The sequence below is a fragment of the Brassica oleracea genome, chromosome C6, assembly GCF_000695525.1.
Source record: "Brassica oleracea var. oleracea cultivar TO1000 chromosome C6, BOL, whole genome shotgun sequence".
NCBI classification, from domain to species: Eukaryota; Viridiplantae; Streptophyta; class Magnoliopsida; order Brassicales; family Brassicaceae; genus Brassica; species Brassica oleracea.
This window is the reverse complement of record NC_027753.1, coordinates 24,757,737-24,782,150: the sequence shown is the minus strand read 5'-3', so window position 1 is coordinate 24,782,150 and position 24,414 is coordinate 24,757,737. Positions and strand designations below refer to the sequence as shown.

Genomic DNA, 24,414 nt, shown 5'->3' with positions numbered 1-24,414 from the left:
CATTCTCAGACTCTTTAATGGAGTCATAACTATCAGATCGAAGAGAAGGTTGGTTTAACTTCAAATATCGCAGTCGATTAGACTCAATTGTTGTGAACGCATCCACCACAAACTGCTGAAATAGCCTTCTAGAATGTAGGAGAGCATGAGACTCGTTTTTACGTTCATGTAGTCGAAAGACAAAGAATTGCCTCATACTGATATTAGGCTTCTTGTGTTTTTTTGTCTTCTTTGTTGCTCCTTTCTTAATATCCAGTCTGAATCCATCTTTTCCATAGGTAAACAAAAGAGGATATTGAAGTGCTAGATAAGAAGCATGTATTTCTGAAATCCTTAGCAACTTTCCAGAATTTTGCTGTAGAACAATATCCCTTTTATCCATGTCGAGATTAAAATCTCCAGGAATTAGGGCAGCAACTTCAGATGCCGTAGGTGTGTTATATGTCCTTCCATCCGTAACTCGGTCACTAACAATCCTCATATGATAAGCGTTTTCAGGCTGCATCTTAAATCTGTCTTTTGCTGATCTAAATTGCTTAACATAAGGATTGACTTCATCCAGCATTTTCATGAGAAGTTCAATGATTTCCTTCTTGAGGTTGTCTTTCTTTTTAGGTTGAAAAGTCTGACCAGGTTTGCTGCAAAAAATAAGATCGACATTTAGAGAAAAAAAAAATATAGCACGGCTGAAAATGTTTGTTAGATGTAGTTGAATAAAAATTACCTCAAAGCATTAGCTCTGTTTTCGATTTCATTTTCAGTGTCAACAATATACATCTGTCCAAACTTGGCCTTTTTACCATCTCCTGGAGTTAAGCTTCCCATTAAATGATAATTCTCTCCTTGAAGTTGAAACGTATTCGGTCCTATGCCTTTTTGAACAGATCGTTCGCATTTTCCACCAAGTGAAGTGAAAGAGAAAACCATGTTATATGGTCGACTGTTTCTCTGAAAATGCTTGCTTAAAGGATCATTTCCTTCCAATAAATTTTTCAGTACTTCTGGTGGTTCCTTTAGTAAGGGCAACTGCACTTGACCTTGTAGGCAACAAAGTGCAAAGGAAGGAGTACGTGTATTCTTACGCTTATTCACTCGTTCATTATACCACATTATAGCACCACAATATGAACATGTATATGTAGGATCCCCCTCATCTTTGTATTCTGTATATTATAACCAAAAAATAATTAGAGTTAGGACTTAAAAGGCTTAACCAACATATTCACGTAAGTTCTATGGCAGCATTACCTATCACTTTTGGCTTAGTTTTGTTTGTGCGTGGCAATGCTGGTGACCGAAAAACTTGTTGCATAATAGCTGCCATTGATTTAATTCTTTGACTTTTAAGATCTGTAACCTGGTTAACAGAAACAACAATGTCATCTGATTCTGACTCAGAATCCGTACGTTCTTGGGAACTACAGTCCCAATTTACTTCAACATTATCTTCTATTGTTCCTACAAAAATAGTCAGACAAGTTAGCAAATCATGACAACAGCTGATCTTCTATAAAAGAAGACATAGGAAGAACTACATATGAACCTCCATAATCTGAATCGTAAGCTGCTGACATTTCATCATCTTCACTAACATCAGTTAACGATCCATCAATAGTTGCTTCAAATGTCTGGTTAGATGAATCTCATTTATATTAAGAAATGACGATGATATATTGGTAATGTCTTGCAAAACAGCCCTTGGCTTTTTCCTTTGTGTCTTTGCATTTGTATAATTAGCTGTCTGTCTGCTTGTAGACACCTGTTTGGCTATTAAAAATATGAACAACACGTTAGATTGAAGAAAGAGTTACTTTGATATATACACTAATTTCTGGAAATCGAAATAAAAAAATTCCATCTCACAAGCAAATTCTGTGACACAACTTCTCTGGGCTGGAGTGCCATCAGCTTCGTTTGTCATCAAATCAAGACCTTTATAACATTCAAAGATAGTTAGCATACAGAAGCTGATGTCTGTCCAGCGGTTCATTTGAACTTACCAAGCACGCATTTGCGTTTGTTTATTGGTGTACTTGGTTTCAAGCTTGTCTGTTGATCATGTGACCTTGTAATGTTGGAAATAGGACTATGTCTGAGATCTTGAAATAAGCTACGAAAAATAAATTGTATTGGTACTGATGGGTTAACGGTAGCTGGAAACACGCGGTTATCGTTGTGCTCATCTTGTTTGTTATCACTGCTAATGACATTTGATTTTTTCGCAGGAGTGAAATGTGAATGGCCAGAGGGTTTATCAGGATCATTTCTTTTTCTCTTCATCACTGCTGACAGGCAAAATAGAAGGTATTGACAATAATAATAAAAAAATATAGGTTAATACTGAATGAATTGAGTCTCTGAAAAGGTTTTACCTGGTGCATGTAAATATGGCTAATCAGAAAAGTTGTATGGTTGTGAGAAAACGATATTTTGATTGTTTGCAGCAAAAATTCTATTGCTTGAATCTTCAGGTAATTTTTCAAGTCGAATTTTAATTAATGAAATATAAACAATAAAAACATTCCATACATTTAGGTTAATATTAGATGATTTGTTATATTTTAGTTACGATTTTGATCTGATTAGATTTTATTTTAATAACTAAAATTTAAAGTAGCAAGAAACGTGTTGAATATTTGTAAGTCAGAAACATATATTTTATATAGTTATAAAACCATGAGGATCTCTATAAGATGTGTTCATCTGTATATCTCTATATAGGTTATTTAACTCTGTTTGATGTATGTGCTTTTTTTTCTAACTGCTAGGTTGACCCTGCAAGTGCCGATAATGTTGAAGTTATGCTTTGGGGAGTAAAGATGCTCTGCCTCATATGATGCCGACTCCATTAGACACATACCCGTATTCATTCAAAGGTATGTTGATAATTTAGAAGATATGGTTGCATTTAAATGTTTTAGATGAAGAAATAATCGAATATTTAAAGTTTGTTTCATTTTTTCAAGTTGATTGCTAGTTAGATATTAAAATTTAGATGAAGAAATAATCAAACTTTTATTAATAGATATTAAAATTAAAAATACGAAACATCAATGAAAAACATTAGAAAGCTAAAAACAGAATCAAATAAAACTTAAATGTAGAAAATATCCAAATTACTCCAGAACACTACATCCATACCCACCAAACTTCATCACTTAGAACCGTCCCAAACTAATCCTTTTTCGATTTTTCCACCTTGACAATCTTGGTGCACAGTTTTTTTGACGATGAAGACATGTCAGGTAGATCACCATCTTTGCGTTTGGAGAACGGGGTTGAACAACCTTCAGAAGTTGTTTGACTGTTTGGATCCGACTTAGAAACCTAAAATAATGAAAATGCACACAAATTCCATGTCAAGAATTAATAAATATATACAAATAAAAATTATAAAATAGATATATAAGACATTAACCTCGCCACCAGAGATTATGGAGGATTCTCTACTGACAACAGAATGTGATTCTGCTTTGAGAAGTATATCTCCAGACCAGATTTGAGAGATCATAAATATATCAGAGCCGTTGGTCACATTATCATTTTCCAAAGAAACTCCAAAACAGAAAGATTGGCCAACTAATTCTTTGATTGGTTCTGGCAAAACTTCTGGATCTTCAATCTGGGTTAAGTAAATAATAAGAACATAGTTAGCCAAAGAAACAAAGTTTAGCAGAAACAATATAGGTATGATATGTAAATCATATAATAATGTTAAGCATGGTTCGACAGTACCTCATCATATGACCCATCCCATAGCTCATATAGTATTAAGAGTATTTGAGAATGATAAATTCAATCCTTGAGAATTTCATTTTCATTTTAAATTATTTGTATTACCTTGATAAAAACCGATCTTTGTAAATCTTATAACCAAAATCATATTTGGGTCATTTGCCTCTTGAACATGAGATTCAATTTGCTCAGCATATTTTCCCCACAGACAACATGCAATAGTCTCACCCCTAATACAGTTAAGGTGTTAAAAAAATAACATAAATATAACATAAATTAAAGATAAGCTGCAGGGTACAAAAAAACAAATTACTTGGTGTCACGTAGACGAAATTCAACTTTTTTCCTGTCTTTTTGCTTAACTTGAACAGTTTGAACGTCTTTAAGGCTCTCAACTTGACCGATTACTTCTGCAATTATTTACAAAGGAAAACAATGTTGGTACCTAATACTTAAATCATCATTGCAAATACGTTCAACTTTATGATAAACTTAACCGATCACAAATAAAATAAATGTAAAATATAGATTGTAAGATAAACTTAACCGATCAAAAAATGTGATTTAATACTCCCATTACCAACATCTTCAAAACTTGCAAAAGAGAAGAACATATCATCGCAATGGAAATCTGAATCCTTAATCTTACTGTCACCTATAATAGACATCTTGTAAGCATGGTTGGTTGGTCGGTATTGACCAGTTGCATTTGAGAGCGAAAACTTTGTAATCAAACGCCATACTCCCAAAGGCAAATCACGTTCAACACGAAACATGTGATCATTCTTGCATGAGCAACGAATCTTAGTACCCTAAAAATAAGAAAAAAACTGATGTCGTTAATCTTATATATTAAATAAAACGATATAGTACATTACAAATAGAAAATTTTAGTCACCGTTTCATCTGCTAAGATCAGTTCTAGAGAACGACCACCATAACTAGTATGTTGTTTCCAGGAATGAAGCAACTTAACCTGAATACACCAACCAGTTTTGAATGGTTTGACATTCTTGACCAAGGTTACGCTCTTGTTTGAAGACATTTCGTAGTGGTTTAGTTGTGAAAAACAGTAGAATCACGTTCAGTATATATATAGTGGTTATTAGATTTTTCGGGTACCTAGATATTAGGTAACTAAATGATAAATATTTTTGTGAGTTAGATAATGAGATTGTATGACGTGATTTGTGTAACAAATATAAGATCTAATCATTTCAAAATGTATTACGTGATTTTATGATAGTTAGGGAGGAGAGATCTTAGGATGATTAACTAACCGTGTTTTACCTTATATAATCTAAAAAAAATGAATATAATAATCTTAAATGTTAGGATCTCAGAACAATTAATTATGCTTTAGTATATTCTGAAAAATGCGGTATTTTACAAATTTAAAGATATACAAAATGTTTTCACAAATAAAATAAATATTTTTCAATAAATTTTTTGAACTTATATATACGATCAAACAATCTATAAATTTTTTGAACTTATATATACAATAATTATATAAATCAACCTTTTACTCTTAAATATATAAATCATCCTTCAAATAATTAGATCCATTTTGATTTTTTGAGGCACAAAATATTCAAATGCATAAGACAAACAATGAATTATCTTGGTGATATCAAGAAGCATGCAAAAATGAAAGAATAACTTTTGCCTTGAAATGACAACACCGGTGAACACAGCCTTTTTTGCCTTGCATGTGTACTCCATCATCACGTACTATCACATCATTTAAAAACAACCATCTTCATAAGTATCGCCCTCCAGCATTGTTAGAAACATCAGCCTGAGTAAAAACCACCTAAAAAAAAATTGCATCCAACAAAGACACTAAAGTGAAGATGGGATCAGATAAATCAGTCAACAATTACATTGACATTTCTGATTCCTCCGACTACGAAGACTACTCAAACTCAGATCCCACCAGCTATTTCAGAAATATCAGCCTGCGATATTTTGTTGCGGAACCTTTCGAAATGCTCACTAAGCACGCCAGGTTCAAGGAACTGTGCTTGGAGAATGACAACCCTGAGGCACACTATATTGAGGGTTTACTTCAATACTTCGTCCACAAAGAAAAACGCAAAGGCCTCTTTCATATACGCCATTCAGCCACTCTCAACAATACAAATGGTATGTATCTTTACGGTTTGTTAATGCTTGCCTTAGGTCACTATCCAAAAGGTAAAAAGTACTTGGATAAACTCCAATGGAAAGAAAAACTATCAACCTCCGATCATTGTTGGGAAAGTTTCAAGAACTCACTAAGTTCAATCCCTGCAATTATGAAGAACCGGTATTATGAAAATATGGTCAACCTTAAGCCAGAGAGACAGTGTGATCTAGATAATATGGCTGAAGTATGCAAGCATTGTTACTACTTCAAAAGGCTTAACCAATTTGTTCAGTTTGCTATTAATAAAGAGTAAAAAAAAAGGAGAGTTGTGGAATAACATTATCTATGCACGCATGTAAAAATAGTTATGATTTTTACATGTTTATTTATCTATTTCGTCCAGTTTGCTAATTTGCTTGTTTTGCAAGTATCTTTTCGTATGTCAATATGAATTTTCTTATGTTTTGTATCTCTTTGATGGTATGAAAAAATACCGTATGTTTTGTAATATATCTTATGTTTTGTACTTTCTTATGTTTTGTAATATATCTTGTTGAAATGGTTATCAAACTCCAAATTACATGTTGTAGTTAATAATATAAAGATAAAAGAGATTCCACTAAGGATGTATATAGCAATTGGTGAATAAGATAAATATAATTTTTTTTTAATATGTTATGAGACCAAACCTGTGGTTAGTAAATTAGAATGTAAATGTTTTTTAATAAGTGAATCATCCACGTAAATGTGACAAAAACACTATAAAATCGCTTCTAATATGAATAAGGTAAATATAAATGTTTTTTAATATGTTATGTTACCAAATGGTTAGTAAATGAAAGGCTTAAAAAGTTTAATTAGATGGTTCTACTATGACTTTTGCCTAGTAGATAAAAATGGTACTTCTCTTTTAATAGAGAAGATATCATATTCTTTTTTTTTCCACCTAATTATTCAACACTCAATTCATTTTTAACCTCTACAATAGTTTTGTTTAATAAAATTCAACAGTCTACCCCACTATTTCTAATTCATCTTCTTTTTATATTTTATAATTCAATAGCTATATATTATATAATAATTTTGATTATAATTAACTTAAATAATTTAAATGACATATTTTTAAATAATTTTAAGTGTTAAAAAGATCATTATTTTGATCCATTTAACCAAAAAAAGAAGTTTAAATACACAAACAAAAATTTGATTGGAGATTAATAAGAATTTATGTGAAATTGACGGGTTTTTTATATCCAAATGAAGTGAAACTTGTCTCTATTTATAGACCATAAAAAATTATGAATTTTGATATAAATTTTATTTTATTTTTTTTAATTTTTGTTACATAATAATTGAGTTCTAATAATTTAAAGGGATAGAAAATCTTCAAAATTCACAGTAGCGAAATGGCAACATAATTTTAAAAGCATAGTGTATGCCGTAACTCCACTCTCTCACCTATCTCTTCCTCTCATACAACTGTTTTTGTGGATCCCTTTTTCGCAGCATTCAACTTGTTGAAATGTTTCAACTCGTTTAAATCCTGATTCACAAAATTCAATATCTTTGCTATGGACTTTCAAATGTTGAATTTATAATTCAACATGCTCATTGCTGCTAGTCTTAGTAGTCCAATAACACCCTCTTTTAATTATTACTCACCACATCGGCTCACTCCCTTAACTAATGACATTAAACTGGACTCAATTCTGAACAACTCCCTTAACCCTAAAGTATAGTAATATTTATGGGTAATTCTCCTAAATAGACCATTTTCAAGTTTTGATTACAAAAATAGATCACAAGGAGAAAAATGACCAAAATGTTTTATTTAATAGATAAAATGACCCTAATACCCTATATATATAAAAAAATAAAAAAAATAAAAATAAAAAAATAATAATAATTTTTTTTTATAGTTTTAGATTATATGTTTTCAAATTTGAACTTTAAAAAAAATTTATATAAATTTTTTTTCGAAATTTTTTTTTTTGTTATTCGAAAATACTTTTTGAAACTATATTTAAAATTTTTATTTTCAAATTTTTAAATTTTTAATATTTATTTTAAATCTCAATCTCAAATCTCCACCCCTCAACTCTAAACCCTAAGATTTGAATTAATTAACCCTATGAGTATAAGTGTATATTTATCTCTTTAATGAAACATTTTGGTCATTTTGATCTTTATGGTCTATATTTGTGACATAAATTTTTTTAGTGCTATCCTATAGTATTTCCCAATATTTATTTGTTTTTGCTTTTATGTTCGTCAAAATGGCTTATCAAAATGTAAACTTCTGTGTTACAAACGAGATCCTTTTATTACACAATCATAGTTATTCATAAAAAGAAATACATTCACACATATAGAAACACCAAAATCGGACGGAAAAGCTAAAGGCACTAGATAATGCCGTGGTATGCAAAGTTGAAATTATTACCGTGTTTGAAAAGGAAACAGAGGCTCAACATCTGACATTGGCAAAGTCGATGTACCGACGTCGTATTGAGAAGTTGGGGCAGTAACAGCAATGTTGTTCCATGATTGTAACTCTATGTTAGCATCCACAATTTGTTCTTCATTCTCTTCCTCGTTTTCACTACCATACTCATGTAGTTGCATATCCACCGAAGAAGAAGCACGAATTTTCTCCAATTCCATGGACACTTCTCTCATACTTGGCCGTTTCCTTCCTTTCAGATTCAAACACTTCCTTGCAAGGTTTGCCGTTGCAGTCACTTGATTCAGCTTGCAACCATCTCTGATCCGTGCATCGATAATGTCAAACAGCCTATTCTCTTTCATCGAAAGAATGAAATAAGTTGCCAATGTCCTATTTTCTTGAGACCGCAAGAAGGATACTGATTTTTCTCCGGTGATAAGCTCCGCAAGCACCACCCCAAAGCTGTAAACATCACTCTTGTCCGTGAACTGGCTAGACTGGAAATACTCAGGATCCACATATCCCACCGTACCTGAAACGACTGTTGTAAGATGTGTATGATCCACCGTTACTGTTCTTGAAGTGCCAAAATCAGACACTTTGGCTCGATATTTCTCATCCAACATTATGTTAGTAGACTTGACGTCCCTATGATATATTGGAGATGATGCAGCCGAATGCAAATACGAAAGAGCTCCTGCAATATCTATAGCAATGCGGAGACGCACTTCCCAAGTGGCCATCGTGTGATCATCTGACTCATCTTCATGAAGATGCTCGAAAAGGTTTCCATTGGGAATAAACTCGTAGACTAGAACAGGGACATCTGTCTCCAGGCAACACCCTAAAAGTTTGACGATGTTCCTGTGGTTGATCTGTGAGAGAATGACAACCTCATTGATGAACTCTTCCAACTTGTCTTCATCCACAACTTTAGACTTTTTCACTGCTACAATTCTACCATCAACAAGCATTCCCTTGTACACGGTACCTTGACCACCCTGGCCAAGTATTCTAGTTGAACTAAAGTTCTCAGTGGCCTTTTCTAACTCTCTCGAGCTGAACACTCTTGTCTTTTCAACGTTGCCTTCGGTTGAAGTTAATTGTTGTTGCAACAATAAGCCTCCATTACGCTTGAAGAACTTCTTCTTTTGGTTTAACCTCCTTTGTTTTCTAATAAGTCTGTATAATCCGTATATTCCACAAATGAAAATCAATGAGCCGAAACTTGAACCAATCCCTGCAAACCCCACAGAGGAAAAATGAAAACCAAATTACGTTTTCTGAATGGCTTTGGGTAAATGATTAAATAAATGTCAAAAATCACCATATTCATTTTTGTGTTTGGTTGCAGTATCGAGATACAACATCTGAATACCCATCTGGATGTTATATCCAAATGTGTTTGTATTTGTAGTTAGTATTTACATCTACATACATCTAGATGCTAAGTTCTTGTTTTAGTTTTATAACTAGAGTTTGATCCGCGCGCCCGCGCGGATTTTAATTTTTGTTTATAAATTATTTAATAATATTTTTAAACATATATATTATTTTAGATATTTTCAGGTTTATATGAATATATCCAGATCTGGAAGGATTCGATTCGAACTCCATTCAAAAATTTATAATATCCTAATGGAGTTTAATTTTAAAACCCATAAAAACTCGTATCAAAAAACTATTCATACTCGAATGTGTACTTGGATGCACATATAACTGGATCTGTGAACAAATAATAATTATTTGTTAACCGGTTTGAATTTTTGTCACGAGTGAAAAAATTTCATTCAAACCTATAAAACTATTATGGTTAATATATAAAATAAATGATGTGAATTATTATAATAAATCAAATTAATGAAGTAGTTATGAAAGGTGAAAATGAAAGATATAATAAAACATTTTAAAGTATGTAAGTTATGTTTAGTACTTTGTAATAAACGATGTCGAATTAATTAGAAAATGTAATAAATGAAGTGGTTCGAATTAGTTAAAAAAAGAACAAAAATCTTTAAGAATCCACTTATAAATAGGCAAGTAATATTTTATACTTCAAATTTAATAGAATAGATAACATTTGAATACTACTTGTTAAATAACTAAAAACATAATTTATATATTTAATAATAAGTTAATTATTGTTTTTGATTAAATATGTCTAAATTATATTTATCACAAAATATTTATTATAGCTAAATAATTTTTGCAAAATCCGATTTTACAGTTTTTGAAAAAAATTGATATTGTGGCGGAAAATCCAACTTTATGATTTATGCAGGAAATCCGACTTTATGATTATGCAGGAAATCTGATTTTACTATTCTGATGGAAAATTCAATTTTACGGCTTATGTGGGGAAGCCAATTTTACGGTTTCAACGGTAAAATCTGATTTTATGGTTTTGACGGGTAAATCCGATTTTGAGAATTTTGCCGAGAAATCCAATTTTGCAGTTCAGGCGGGATAACATGATTTTATGTTTTGGTAAGAAAACATGATTTTATGGTTTTGGTGAGAAAACATAATCTTAGAGTTTGGGAGAGAAAAAAATGTGATTTTACGGTTTTAGCGGGAAATATGATTTTTCGGTTTTGGCGGAAAATTCAAATTTACAGCTTTGACGGAAAAATTGATTTTACGGGTTCGATGGAAAAATATTATATTTTTGTTTTGGCTGGAAAACTTGATTTTCAGGTTTTGAGTAGAAACGTGATTTTATATTTTTGGTGAGAAAACGCGGTTTTGCGGTTTTTACGAGAAACATGATTTTACGGTTTCAGCAAAACGTGATTTTGAGAGTTTGTGGAAAAACATGATTTTACGATTTAAAAAATATATATATAATTTTGTTGTTTTAAGGGAAAAGCTTAATTTAAGCTTTTTGTAGAAAAAGTCAAATCACGCTTTGGTATATAAAAAACTCAATTTTACTATTTCAGTGATTTTTTTTGATTTTGAGGATTTTTGCGAAAAGTCAATTTTACGATTTTTGAAGAAAAATCTAATTTTACGGTTTTGACTGAAAACATGATTTTATGTTTTTAAGATATATATCTCTTAATAAGTATTAATATAAATTAGTTGTATTAACGGACATTTAAGTTTTTTGGATTTTGAGATGCAAATGTTTCATCCAGATTCTTCATATTTTTGTATCTCAAATATATCTAGATAGTATGAATTTCGCATCCAAATAAATACATCTAGATGTTAATGCAATAGTTTTCAAACTTACAACATGATCATTTGCATTCAGATGTAGCATCTAATATAAAAAAACGAATGAGGCTTAAATGGGGCAAGTGTATTTGGGATGGAAAGACGGCTTACCTATTACAAGCTGCACGTGATATCTATACACGCAATTAGGGCATTCACTACTAATATCTGGTTTAAAAAGAGAAAGAAACTGGAATCAGCATGTTGATCTCATAGTTTAAGTTGATAAAAGATTTGAAAAAAGATAATTTAACTATAAACACGCTTACTAACCTTTGCATCCACCCAGAATGTATGGGTTGCCCCTGTAACCAATATTGCAGCTGCAGCTTGCGTAGTTAGGAACAGAAGAATTAAAGTCGCATGCACAACTTGCATAGTTATTCATTCCATGTGAGTATTGTCGACTTATAGGTTGGTACTCTTTCATAGTTATGCATCTTAGAGAGTCTACAAACGAAAGATTCGTTGTGTCAATGAACCACTGTAGCTCAACTGTAGAATATCGTTTAGCAAGAAGCAGTTTTGGATCAGTTCCGTCTAATAAAGAGTAGGCCTCATCTGTTAAGAAGGCAATTTTACACCCTCTTGTTGCGGCGGAGTTATCATCTATTCTGACACCAACAACTTGTTGATCACTACTGGGCATGCTTGCCTTGCAGCATCGATTACCGTTGCAGCTTGTTTCATTTATATATCTTCTTTCACTACAGTACTCGTAGGCGTCATCGGAGTCACTCTTACGATAACAATTGACTGTGTCTAGATAATCATTCGAAGCAATATGGTTTGTTGAGAGGCAACTGGAGAAGCATCCCACGATGCTTGGCTCCATATTTGTCAGCGATGCCCTGTTGTTGCAACCAATGGCTATCATTGTATTACTGTCAGAAACGTAAAAAGGGCTCCCCATCAAATCCAAAAGTGATGTAGGCTCTTGTTCGTTGCTGGAGCATCCCCTTGAAGTTATTTGGTATTTTATGCGAACTGCCCCGTATGTCATGCGAATAGGATAATCTGAGTGGACATGACTTGGAAGAGAGATATTAACAACTTCCTTGCCGGGTATTGAAAGAACAGGGACAGGCTTCCCTGAAACTGAAAAAGAGTTATTGTGATCACATTTAATTTCATACCATTTATTGAGATAGCAGCCCTTCCCGATTCCAAATGGGTACGGGATGTCGATTCCTCCACATTTGCTAGGACAAGACCCGGCAACGGTGAGATCAAAGATCAACAAAAATAGCAGAGAGAAAATAATTAAAAGGAAAGAAGGATTATACCGACGAAAAAAGTCGTCGGAAATAACTCCTCGGAAATTCATTTTTCCTCGGAAATCCCTCGGAAATTTCCGACGGAATTCCGAGGAACTGAATTTCCGAGGAAACTCCGAGGATCACTAGATCGTCGGAAAGTTCCTCGGAATATACCGAGGGAGGACTTCCTCGGTATATTCCGAGGAAATTTCCGATGGTCCAATCCTCGGAAGTTCCGACGAAATCTTCCTCGGAATTTGCATCGGGAATTTCCGAGGAACGTGGCCCTCGGAAATTTCCGAGGAACGTTCCCTCGGATTTTTTTTTAAAATTCCGACGACTTATTCCGAGGAAAAGGTCGTCGGAAATTTCCGAGGGTGCTTTTCCTCGGAATTTCGAAAAAAATTAATTTTTTTAAAAAATTAAAATTTGTGAAATTTAAATTCAAAAATATAAAATTAAAATTAAAACTGAAAACATATTAGATAATTCAAAGTTCTACAAATAAAAAAAAAAAAACTACGGGTCTGGCACGTCCGGGAACACCTCGTTCGGGTATATCCTCTGCATCATCTCCATCATTTGCTGGTTCAGACTTCTCTGTGCCTCATAGCCCGCCTGTTGAGCCGCCATCTGGGTCTCCAACAAAGATATTCGATCATCTTTGTCCTTCAACTGAGCCGTAAGTACTTCTGTTTCAACAAAGGGCGGTGGTGCAGAAGAAGGAGGAACCGACTGGGTGCGACGACCCAAACCGACCAAACGTCCCTTTTTCTTTGGAACCGACTGAATAGAAAAAAGCCAAATTTAGAAATTTAAACCAAGAAATAAATGAATTGAACTTTTAAAAACAAAGAACTTACCGATTCAACGATTTCGTTGATTCGAAACTGAGACAAGTTGATCGAAGGCGTCGAAGCGTCATCCTCGGTTTGAAGCTGAGACACTTCGTCTACCACCTGAGTTTGGACCAGGTCGACCACGTCCCTCACAAGACCGTCATCAATCTGGCCGGTCTTCTTGTTGGTATACGCCCTCCTCATTAGGGCGAGATTATCAACCGGCTCGCCATCATTTTTTTACGCCTTGAAAAAAAAACATAAATTAAAGAAACATTAGAAATTAGAAGAAATGCACAATAAATTAAAATTCTGAAACTCAAATAATTGAAGAAAAAGCGGTTGAACTTACCATGCGATCTCCCAGAGTGCCAATAGATTGAGCACCCAAGTTATGCTTGTAGATGCCCTTCCCTTTACGGTCGCTCCTGCGGTTGGTGGAGTTGGTGGAAGAAGTTTCTTTCGTCTCTTCCTTATCCCAATGCGCACACAACTCCTTCCAGACCGTGTCGTTCATCGACTTTGGGACCTTTTAATAAAAAAAAAGAGAAAATAGTTTAATAAATTAAAAATTTGTTTAGTAAATTAAATCGAACCTTATTGATTTCCCACTTCTTCTTCCGCTCGTGGATCTGCTTCCCATAGTTGTCCATAACTTTATGGACGAAGTGGTGATAGATAAAGAGCGTCTCACCGGAATTCCAGTTGAACTCTTGCTGAAAAAAAAACAATTAGTAGAAAATTTATATTAAAGATTAAAAATATAAGTAAAAAATTAGAATACTTACAGTAAACTGACGAAACCACAGATGCTGCTTGTCGGTAGGGAAGTGAGTGAAAGTCGGATGTCCACTGTCGAGGGCAGAGTACATCATACGGTTGATCCATGCGCTGATCCCGTTCCCGGATCGGTTGAACCTTAGTAAAAGAACAAACGGTTAATAATGAATCCAAATTTAAAGAAAAAAAATGTTTAATTACCATGTTTGACCATGTCCATGTGGATACGGAGTGAGATACGGAAGATGGTCACGACCGGGCTGTTGAACCAACTCCGCAACACGCATCACTCCCGGAGGACCCGGATGAACAGGAGCGGATGCAGCAGCGGGAGCGAGAGGAGCATGAGCGGGTGCAGCAGAGGGAGATGTATGGTTGGAGCTGTGGGGCGAAGGGGAATCCTGAAAATGGCTGGAATCCCGAGACTGGCTCCCCGTACCACCACGACCACGACGCTGTCGAGGCCGGGTCTAATCATCATGAGACCTGTAAATTAAAAAAAATATATTTAATAAAGACAGAAATATATAAATTAATTTTTTTATTAAAAAAAAATCCCAAATAATTTAATCACAGAAAAAGATTTATATATATTAAATTTTTTTAATAAATATATAAAAATAGTTCTAATAAACAAAAAAATAGTTGTAATAAATAAAAATAGTTTAATAATTAAAATGTTTTGTAAAATCCAAAAAATCGAATTTATATAGAAAAATCGTTTTGTAAAATACAAAAATCGATTTTATATACAAAAATCGATTTTATAAATACAAAAAATAAAAAAATTATAAAAAAATTCTAAATCAATTCAACAAAACAAATTATTCAACCAAATCACAATTCTAAACCTATTATACAACCAAATCACAATCCTAACCAATCACCCTAACAAAAATCTATCAAAACTACACAAAAACCTAACAAATAGAACCTAAGAGAGTGGGATAGGGTCCTTACATGATTTGTGTAAGAGAAGGGGGAGATCGCCAGAGATATCGTCGGATTTCGGTGGAAAATCGCCAGAGGAGTCGCGCAAAGGAAGAAGAGAGAAATGGGGAAGAAGAAGCGGCTCGTGGTTATAAAACCTAGGGTCCGACGGATATTATCCGTCTGAATTCCGTCGGAATTCTAATTTCAATTTTCGCGAAATATTTGCCCGGTAAAATGAAAATATTCTGAGGAAATTCCGACGGATAGTAAAATATCCGTCGGAATATTCCGAGAAATTCCGAGGAAATACCGGAACTAGTGTTTGGGGTTTCAAACATCAATTTTTTTTGCCGTATTTCATTTCTTATACAATTGTAATGCATACCATTGAGGATTCTTTGTATAGATGAGCATAAACCATGAAATAACAAATTTCAAAACGAATTGAAAGTATTCCCTTTACCGTTCATTAAAGTGTATAAGTGTTTCTCTTATGTTGTGGATATTTCGTTCATACAATCGGAAAAATGTTTATTATAGGGTAAGGAACAAATTTTTGACTTCATAATCAATCTAAGATACTTAATAAGGGTTATATAAGTGTTATTCAAACCGCAAAACGTTGTTTTCGGTTTAAAACCCCTATTTCCTCGGAATTTCCACTGACATATGGTGGTCCACGATTGGTTCGTCTTTTAATTATTATTATTTTTTTATCAGACAAAAAAAAATAATAAAAAAATCAAAAAAATTACCTACGATTCCGTGCCGGAGCTCCCTGAGTTGAACATGCTCAAACAAGTTGAGAACATATAATACACAAGTGAGTGGGAAATAACTCGAACACAACCTAACACGCATTCTCTCTATATTCCTTTTTTTAAAAAAATCCTCAATCTTCGGTATTTGTAACGGACTATGTTCTTTTACGCTGTTGAAATCCCGTGTTTACCGGCGGATCATCTCATGCTCTAGCCGTACCTCGACGGAGGCCAGATCTACAATTTGGCTACGAAGTTGCTACTAGGAGCCGCAGAAGTTTTTGTATGTTTCCACGATCTCGGGAGCTATAATTTTATACTTTAGATTGGTCACGTTCGAACTCTAACTCATGTGTCATGTAAATAACTGAACGACTTGTCTATTATTGATGTGGTACATGGGTTTATATACAAACCTAACAGACGCGACTGGACCCTTAACTATAGGATCTTATATTTATCTATAAAAATCTCATGTATATCTCTAATATATATCATCATTATCTAATACTCCCCCTCAATTTGGGAAGATGGAAATTTCGAACTCGTATTTGAAATAACAGCTTCTCAAATTGGACTCGACCAAGCGTCTTGGTTAAGAGATCGGCTATCTGTTCATTTGTTCTGACATGTACCATAGAAAGCAAGCCAGCTTTTATTGAATCTCTAACTTGATGACAGTCAGAATCCACGTGTTTCGTCCTTTCATGAAAAACTGGATTAGTTACAATGTAAATGGCTGATTTGCTATCACATAACAACCGAACTGGATCCTTCAGAGGTGCCCCCAAGTCATGCATGAGACGTCTCAACCACTTGATCTCTCTCAACGCCTCTGCCATCGACGTATACTCCGCTTCTGCTGAGGAATGCGATACAACGTCTTGTTTCTGTGTTCGCCAGGAGATAGCTAAGTCTCCCACCATTGCTACATAAGCACTCAAAGATCATCTGGACGTAGTACACGAAGACCAATCTGCATCACAGTACACTGACAGTCTCAAGTCAGGATTTGAACCGAGAAGAATACCCTGACCTCCCGTTTAGGCACGTAAAGAACGTCCTTGAGTGATATAGTTTCACTCAGCATAAGATCACCCATGCTTGTTGATGTTGTGGTTCCTCAATCGGCAAAACCCACAAGATAAGGTGACATGTCTCGTATGTTTACAAGCTGAGAAAGCTCCCCTGTCATGTGGTGTGACTCACCTGTGTTTATAATAACATCACCAAGCGTGTTACCTGAAAGCTTATCATTACCACCATTCGACTTCCCATCTTGTATGATTTGCGTTATCCTACTCCATTGCTCAGGGGTCATCTCGTCTGGAGTTGCTCCATGTGAACTTGTTGCTATTGCAACGTGAGCAGCTCCACGTCCACCGCCTCCGCCTCTGCCATAACCTCGACTGGTGCCTCTGCTTCCACCGCGTCCTCTTTGTTTATCAGTTATCCACTCTGGATAACCTACAAGCTGCCAACAAGAACTCTTCTCATGGCCTGGTTTCCCACAATGGTAACAGACTATATCTCTTGCTTGTTCCCTTCACTTCGCGCACTACCAAGATTGGTTTCACGACCTTCAATTTGTTGAGGTTCTTTTCTGGCAGTAAAGCCAATTGCCTCCTGGCTCGACTCTCGAGCTTTAGAAGCGTTGAGTCTGGCTTCCTCTCTGATAACTTTCGCATATGTTTTACCAAGATCAGGTAAGTCATCAGCTTCTATGATAGCTGTCACAACATTCCCAAACCTTGAATCATCTAGTCCCATAATGAACTGATGAACTCTTTCATCCTCGCGCTCCTTTTCATATGTTGCTGCAGCAGAGCACGTACACGCAGGAGGTGGTATGTACGTCTGTAGCTCCTCCCACATAACCGCCATACGTCCATAGTAATTAATCATGGCTTGGTCATTCTGTCTACACGAAGCCAGTTGCTCCATTAACTGATGTATACGCACTTTGTTCCCAACATCAAATCTCTTCTTGAGATTCTCCCACAATTTGTGAGCATCTGTAATGAACGTTACCGTAGACCTCACTCTTGGTTCGATTGACGTCCGTATCCATCCCATGATCATGGAATTAACACTCAACCACGCCTCCAAGTCCTTGTGATTCTCGTCTGGTTTTGGCAAGCTTCCATTAACAAAACCCATCTTTTTCTTTGCCCTCAACGCGTTCACCATCTCCATCGCCCACTCGTTGTAATTTTCTCCTTTGAGCTGCACATATGTGATCATGACGCCCGGATTGTCTGAGAAAAACAGAGAATATGGAGACATCACAAAAGCCCCACTTGGCTTAGCCATCACTTGTTTATCGCCGTCGCTCATGATGATGAAAAGAACTTGAAAAAAAACAACGTTGATTTGAGCTCTGATACCATGTAAATAACTGAACGACTTGTCTATTATTGATGTGGTACATGGGTTTATATACAAACCTAACAGACGCGACTGGATCCTTAACTATAGGATCTTATTTTTATCTATACAAATCTCATGTACATCTCTAATATATATCATCATTATCCAATATGTCAAGTTGGTGTTTAAGCTTGAAAGGTCGGTTTCCGAAGTTATGGTTCTTGATGGGTTTGTATCATCACCATTACGAAGGCCACATGCATTGAAGAAGCAATGGGAGGACTTGGGTAGCTGCTCTACTGTTGCCCAGAGGCATCGGTTCCTTTGAACAGCTGTGGTCCTTTTGGCATTCCTCTGCACCATTTATATTTACTTTGCTGTCACGTTAGGTTCTAGGCACTTGTTGTGTTCAGGGATGATCGGGAAAGAGAAGGCGATGTGTCAAATGGAACATGTTCAAGCCAGTTTCTCTATATGGAGACTGAAATTGTTGTACACTATCAGCCAAAGCTGACAGGCATCGTTTTATGTTGTGCCTCCAGTGCAATGTATAACAAACAAACAACATCCTAAAGAATGGCTTATCAGAATGTAAACTTTTTTTATTACAAACGAGATCCTTTTATTACACAATCATAGGTTTTCATAAAAAAGAAATACAATATCACACATACATAAACACCAAAATCGGACGGAAAAGCAAAAGGCACTAGATAATGCCGTGGTATGCAAAGTTGAAATTATTACCGTGTTTGAAAAGGAAACAGAGGCTCAACATCTGACATTGACAAAGATGATGTACCGACGTCATATTGAGAAGTTGGAGCAGTAACAGCAACGTTGTTCCATGATTGTAATTCTATGTTAGCATCCACAACTGGTTCTTCATGGTCTTCCTCATTTTCACTACCATACTCATGTAGTTCCATATCCACCGAAGACCCACGAATTTTCTCCAATTCCATAGACACTTCCCTCATACTTGGCCGTTTCCTTCCTTTCAGATTCAAACACTTCCTTGCAAGGTTTGCCGTTGCAGTCACTTGATTCAGCTTGCAACCATCTCTGATCCGTGCATCGATAATGTCAAACAGCCTATTCTCTTTCATCGAAAGAATGAAATAAGTTGCCAATGTCCTATTTTCTTGAGACCGCAAGAAAGAAACTGATTTTTCTCCGGTGATAAGCTCCGCAAGCACCACACCAAAGCTGTAGACATCGCTCTTATCTGTGAACTGGCTAGACTGGAAATACTCAGGATCCAGATATCCCACCGTACCAGAAACGACTGTTGTAAGATGTGTATGATCCACCGTTACTGTTCTTGAAGTGCCAAAATCAGACACTTTAGCTCGATACTTCTCATCCAACATTATGTTTGTAGACTTGACGTCCCTATGATATATTGGAGATGATGCGGCTGAATGCAAATACGAAAGAGCTCCTGCAATATCTATAGCAATGCGGAGACGCACTTCCCACGTAGTCATCGTGTGATCATCTGACTCATCTTCATGAAGATGTTCGAAAAGGTTTCCATTGGGAATAAACTCGTAGACTAGAACAGGGACATCTGTCTCCAGGCAACACCCTAAAAGTTTCACGATGTTTCTGTGGTTGATCTGGGAGAGAATGACAACCTCATTGATGAACTCTTCCAACTTGTCTTCATCCACAACTTTAGACTTTTTCACTGCTACGATTCTTCCATCAACAAGCATTCCTTTGTAGACGGTACCTTGACCACCCTGGCCAAGTATTCTAGTTGTACTGAATTTTTCAGTGGCCTTTTCAAGCTCTCTCGAGCTGAACACCCTTGTCTTATCAACGCTGCCTTTGGTTGAAGTTAATTGTTGTTGCAACAATAAGCCTCCATTGCGCTTGAAGAACTTCTTCTTTTGGTTTAACCTCCTCTGTTTACTAATAAATCTGTATAACCCGTATATTCCAACAATAAGGATCAATGAGCCGAAACTTGAACCGAACCCTGCAAAAAAATAACGAAAACCAAATTTCATTTTCTTGCACGGCTTTGGGTGAATGATTTAATAAGTGAAGATCGCCTTTATACAATATCTTTAAGTGGGTGCTAATGTATTTGATATAGAAAGTTGCACGGTTTACCTATAGCAAGCCGGTGATTGCTAAACACACATTTATGGTGTCCTTGCAAATCGACACAAGTGCCTCCCACACAGTATGAGTAGCCTTTTTCAGCACATTCATTAAAATCTGGTTTAGAAAGAAAAATATGAAACTGAAATCAACCATGATGATATTATAGTTAATTTGATCATAATCATATATAGATGACTTGAATACAAAATATGAACTATTAACAAACTTACTAACCTTTACATCCTCCCGGAGTGTATGGGTTTCCCCTGTAACCACTGTTGCATCTGCAACTTGCATCATTAGGAAAAGAAGAATTATAGTCGCATGCACAACTTATTCCGTAAGTCCGTCTATAGTGTTCACTACTTCTTAGATTTAGGTACTCTCTCATAGGCATACATCTTAGAGAGTCTAAGAAGGAAGAAAGATTCGTTGTATGGATGAACCATCCTAACTCAACTGTTGAATATCGTTTAGCAAGAACCAGATTTGGATCAGATCCGTCTAATAAAGAGTATGCCTGATCAAATGTTAAGAAGGCAACTTTACACCCTCCTCTTGTGGTGGTGTTATCATCTATTTTGACACCAACAACCTGTTGAATACTACCGGCCATGCTTGCCTTGCAGCATCGATTACCGTTGCAGCTTGTTTCATTTATATATCTTCTTTCACTACAATACGCGTAGCCTTCGTCATCGGTGTAACTCTTAGTATTACAATTGACTGTCTCTAGATAATCTTCTGAAGCCGTACGATTTGTTGGGAGGCAACTGGAGAAGCATCCCACGGTGCTTGGCTCGACATTTGTCAAGGACGCCTTGTTATTGCAACCTATCGCTATGAGTGTATTACTGTCACTAACGTAGAAAGGGCTCCCCGTCAAGTTCAGAAGTGATGTAGACTCTTGTTCGTTGCTGGAGCACCCCTTTGATGTCATTGGGTTTCTTATTCGAACTTTCCCATATGGCAGGCGATCAGAATCATACGACGAGAAGAGTTTATCCGGAAGAGAGATATTCACAACTTCCTTGCCGATCAGTGAAAGAACAGGGACGGGCTTCCCTGAGACTGAAAGAGAGTGATTATGATCACATTTAATTTCGTACCATTTGTTGAGGTAGCAGTCCTCCCCGATTCCAAATGGGTACGGGATGTGGATTCCTCCACAATGCCTACTACAAGACCTGGAAACAGTGAGATCAAAGATCAAGAAAAATATTAGAGAAAAGATAATGGAAAGGGAAGAAAGATTATAAGAGCTCATTTTTTAAGATGTTTATTATTTCCTAAGTATCTTGTTTGGTAAAAGCTGGCTTTTGTAAGGAAGAGAAGTGTTTGCGTTTACTTGGACGCAGACAGCATTAGGTCTTTAAGTCTTTGCCTTTGAATTTTCAGCTTCTTAATAAAAAAAGTTAGAAAGATGAAGAAAAGTAGCAAGAGTAATTCATGCCACATACTTTCTTATCTTCTTATAGTCCTTACACTTAATCAATACAACTTTTGCATGTCACATCCTCCATCTTTGAGTTTTCTTTCCTCAACTCAAAAACTGAATTCTACAGCTTCTTCCTGGCAATTTCATGATACTTTAATACATCATAGACACACGTCACTCATCTAGCAAAGAATCATCTATATATGTCCAGTACTCCTAATCAAAATCAAATGGAAGACGATCGATTATCCGATTTGGTCCAAGGAGAAATTGAGCTACATAATCAGTTTGATGTAAAACAAAAAGAAGGGCTCAAAAGACTCTAGAGGCAAGCCGAGCTTTGTATACCCTTACGGCCTTATTAGTTTGCATGTCGCAATGACCCCAATCTACACGCAGTGACCGCAGCCCACACAGCATTTAGTCAGAGGTTGCAGAGATTTTAAATATTTAAGTTGTTAAAATTTTCAGCAATATGAAATCATGATTATTGAGGGTTCTTAAGGTGGGATTCTTAGCAGAATATAAGAACCCGTCTCTTAACTTTTAACTAAAAATATTAAGAACCGGTTCTTAAATAAAAGTTTTAAGAACCGGTTCTTAACTTTTTTAGTTAAAAGTTAAGAGACGGGTTCTTATATTCCGCTAATAACTCCACTCTAAAAACTCCCCAATAAACTACCCGTGATATTTTGTCATTCTCGGACACCCATACTTCACAAAAAAAAAGCACCCACTTCATTCTCTTAATTTTTTTTAGTTAAAAACCAAGAAACATTATCTTATATTAAGCTAAAAACCCCATACTAAAAGACTTGCGTTAATCATGCTCTGAATAACGATCAGCTATCAGTCACATGCATGCATGCAAAAAAAAAAAAAAAAACAGGCCCTAACGGATTACATGCATTTATTTTTATTTTATTTTTAATGAAAGGATTGCATGAATTTATTATTGTTAGAACTTAAAGCAGATGGAGCAGTTCTGAATTTATTTTTTGTGTGGCTTTTGTTGAATAGCAAGATAAACTTTTCTATATAAAAAGCCCTAACTTGTCTACTTTTCTATATATAACTTGTTTTCGTTAATGAACTAGAGTGTTCTTGATCATCTTGGGACAGAGCTGTTTGACCAATGAATTAGCTCAATGCCATTCAGTGTATCAATATCTCGTGAGAATTTGAATGTAGATGCCTGTCTCTTGAGCAAGAAGGCGAGTTATTGAATTACATGAACATTGTTTTGTTCACCCATGAATGCGTGTGTTGTTTGTATACATGTACAAATGTATGCTTGATCTCTCTTAGAACAATGTGTTCGCAATATGTGTCACACTTTTGAATGTGGATGTGTCCAGCTGGCTCATTTAACTGAAGAGGAATGATAGGTCCCTTGCCAAGAGATATCAATGTTGATCTAGAAACATGTGAGTTGATACCAATTAAGGTATTTCTTCAAATCAAAGAGAATTTGTTCAAGAACAAATTAAGAACACACTAGAACAAGTTTTTCTTTTGGGTAGTTATGACTACCTTTTTTAGGGTTTTCAATGATTTAAATAGAAAAGATATTGGAGTCATTAACTCCTACAAAACAGGAATAATGGAAACATGGAGTCACAACTCCTAACAAAAGATAACGTGAAACAAAGTGGGGAACTATTCCCTAAAGAATAGTGGGCTTTTTGCAGAATTAACCTATAACTTAAAGTCAAACACAAAACTAACCTCCTTTTTTTTTTGAAAATTGGTTTTGCCCTATTCACCCCACAAGTTCATATAATTTACGAAAATGCCATCAATTTTTTTTTTCTTTTTTTTTCGAAAATGATATTTTTACTCTCTCACCCTCATCATCTTCAAGTAATTACAAGATTGTCATTGTCATCAATACAACAACCACCATGAACAACCAATTTGAAGCTCTTAATGCTCCCAAAATCGATTTACCCTTCTTCTTTTTCCATTCTTGTGAACTAAACACAACATATCTCTCACTTTCTCTCCACAATGAGCTAAAAAACACAAGATTTTGATTCTAAATTTTTTATGGTTCATAGAGTCATAGAAGCTAACGATTCTGGGTGGGTTACTTTCGTTTGTGATTCTGTGTGCTTGGAGAAGCCTTATGTATGCTAAGGAACTTATCTCACCAATTTAAGGTATGACATCGAGTTTTTTTCCAGATCTGTTCGTCAGACGACTTACTTGGGAAGTCGTCTGGCTGTAGACAACTTACCTGGAAGTCGTCTGGTCAACGCAGAGGTTATTTTTGCAATTGACTTTGAAATCTGTAACCTGAGACGACTGAAAGTTAAGTCGTCTGTTTTTGTTTGGTTTCAAAAAAATTTCCAAAGAACCTAGACGACTTACATTTCAGTC

At 35.4% G+C, this 24,414-nt stretch overlaps 3 protein-coding genes and 1 pseudogene across 3 annotated transcripts; 1 reads left to right on the top strand and 3 right to left on the bottom strand.

The window, feature by feature from the left end:
- Positions 1-3,617: 3,617 nt before the first annotated feature.
- On the bottom strand, positions 3,618-4,560 carry LOC106297817. Its single transcript, XM_013733979.1, has 4 exons — positions 4,283-4,560; positions 4,049-4,145; positions 3,841-3,965; positions 3,618-3,622 (listed from the first exon to the last, which is right to left on the bottom strand). Exons 1-4 carry the CDS (start codon positions 4,509-4,511, stop codon positions 3,618-3,620), a joined length of 456 nt encoding a protein of 151 aa, XP_013589433.1. The 5' UTR covers positions 4,512-4,560.
- A 3,683-nt stretch (positions 4,561-8,243) lies between these two features.
- Positions 8,244-12,816, bottom strand: LOC106297816 (wall-associated receptor kinase-like 10; the record flags this gene model as incomplete). The annotated part of the gene is made up of 3 exons (XM_013733978.1): positions 8,244-9,552; positions 11,616-11,702; positions 11,808-12,816. Coding segments are annotated over 3 exons (2,343 nt in total), but the record flags the coding sequence as incomplete, so codon positions are not given.
- Positions 12,817-18,690: 5,874 nt separating this feature from the next.
- Positions 18,691-18,990, top strand: LOC106297814 (annotated as a pseudogene).
- A 107-nt stretch (positions 18,991-19,097) lies between these two features.
- LOC106297108 (wall-associated receptor kinase-like 10) lies at positions 19,098-21,948 on the bottom strand. The gene is made up of 3 exons (XM_013733391.1): positions 20,829-21,948; positions 20,601-20,708; positions 19,098-20,463 (listed from the first exon to the last, which is right to left on the bottom strand). Exons 1-3 carry the CDS (start codon positions 21,859-21,861, stop codon positions 19,220-19,222), a joined length of 2,385 nt encoding a protein of 794 aa, XP_013588845.1. The 5' UTR covers positions 21,862-21,948; the 3' UTR covers positions 19,098-19,219.
- Positions 21,949-24,414: the final 2,466 nt, after the last annotated feature.

Coding starts and splice junctions, on each gene's coding strand:
- LOC106297817 (XM_013733979.1), bottom strand. CDS start 4,511: ATGTTTCGTGTTGAACGTGATTTGCCTTTGGGAGTATGGCGTTTGATT. Junction 4,146..4,282: donor TAAATCACATTTTTTGATCG/GTTAAGTTTATC, acceptor AAATAATTGCAG/AAGTAATCGGTCAAGTTGAG. Junction 3,966..4,048: donor TTTCGTCTACGTGACACCAA/GTAATTTGTTTT, acceptor TAACTGTATTAG/GGGTGAGACTATTGCATGTT.
- LOC106297108 (XM_013733391.1), bottom strand. CDS start 21,861: ATGAGCTCTTATAATCTTTCTTCCCTTTCCATTATCTTTTCTCTAATA. Junction 20,709..20,828: donor CACTCCGGGAGGATGTAAAG/GTTAGTAAGTTT, acceptor TTTCTAAACCAG/ATTTTAATGAATGTGCTGAA. Junction 20,464..20,600: donor CAATCACCGGCTTGCTATAG/GTAAACCGTGCA, acceptor ATTTTTTTGCAG/GGTTCGGTTCAAGTTTCGGC.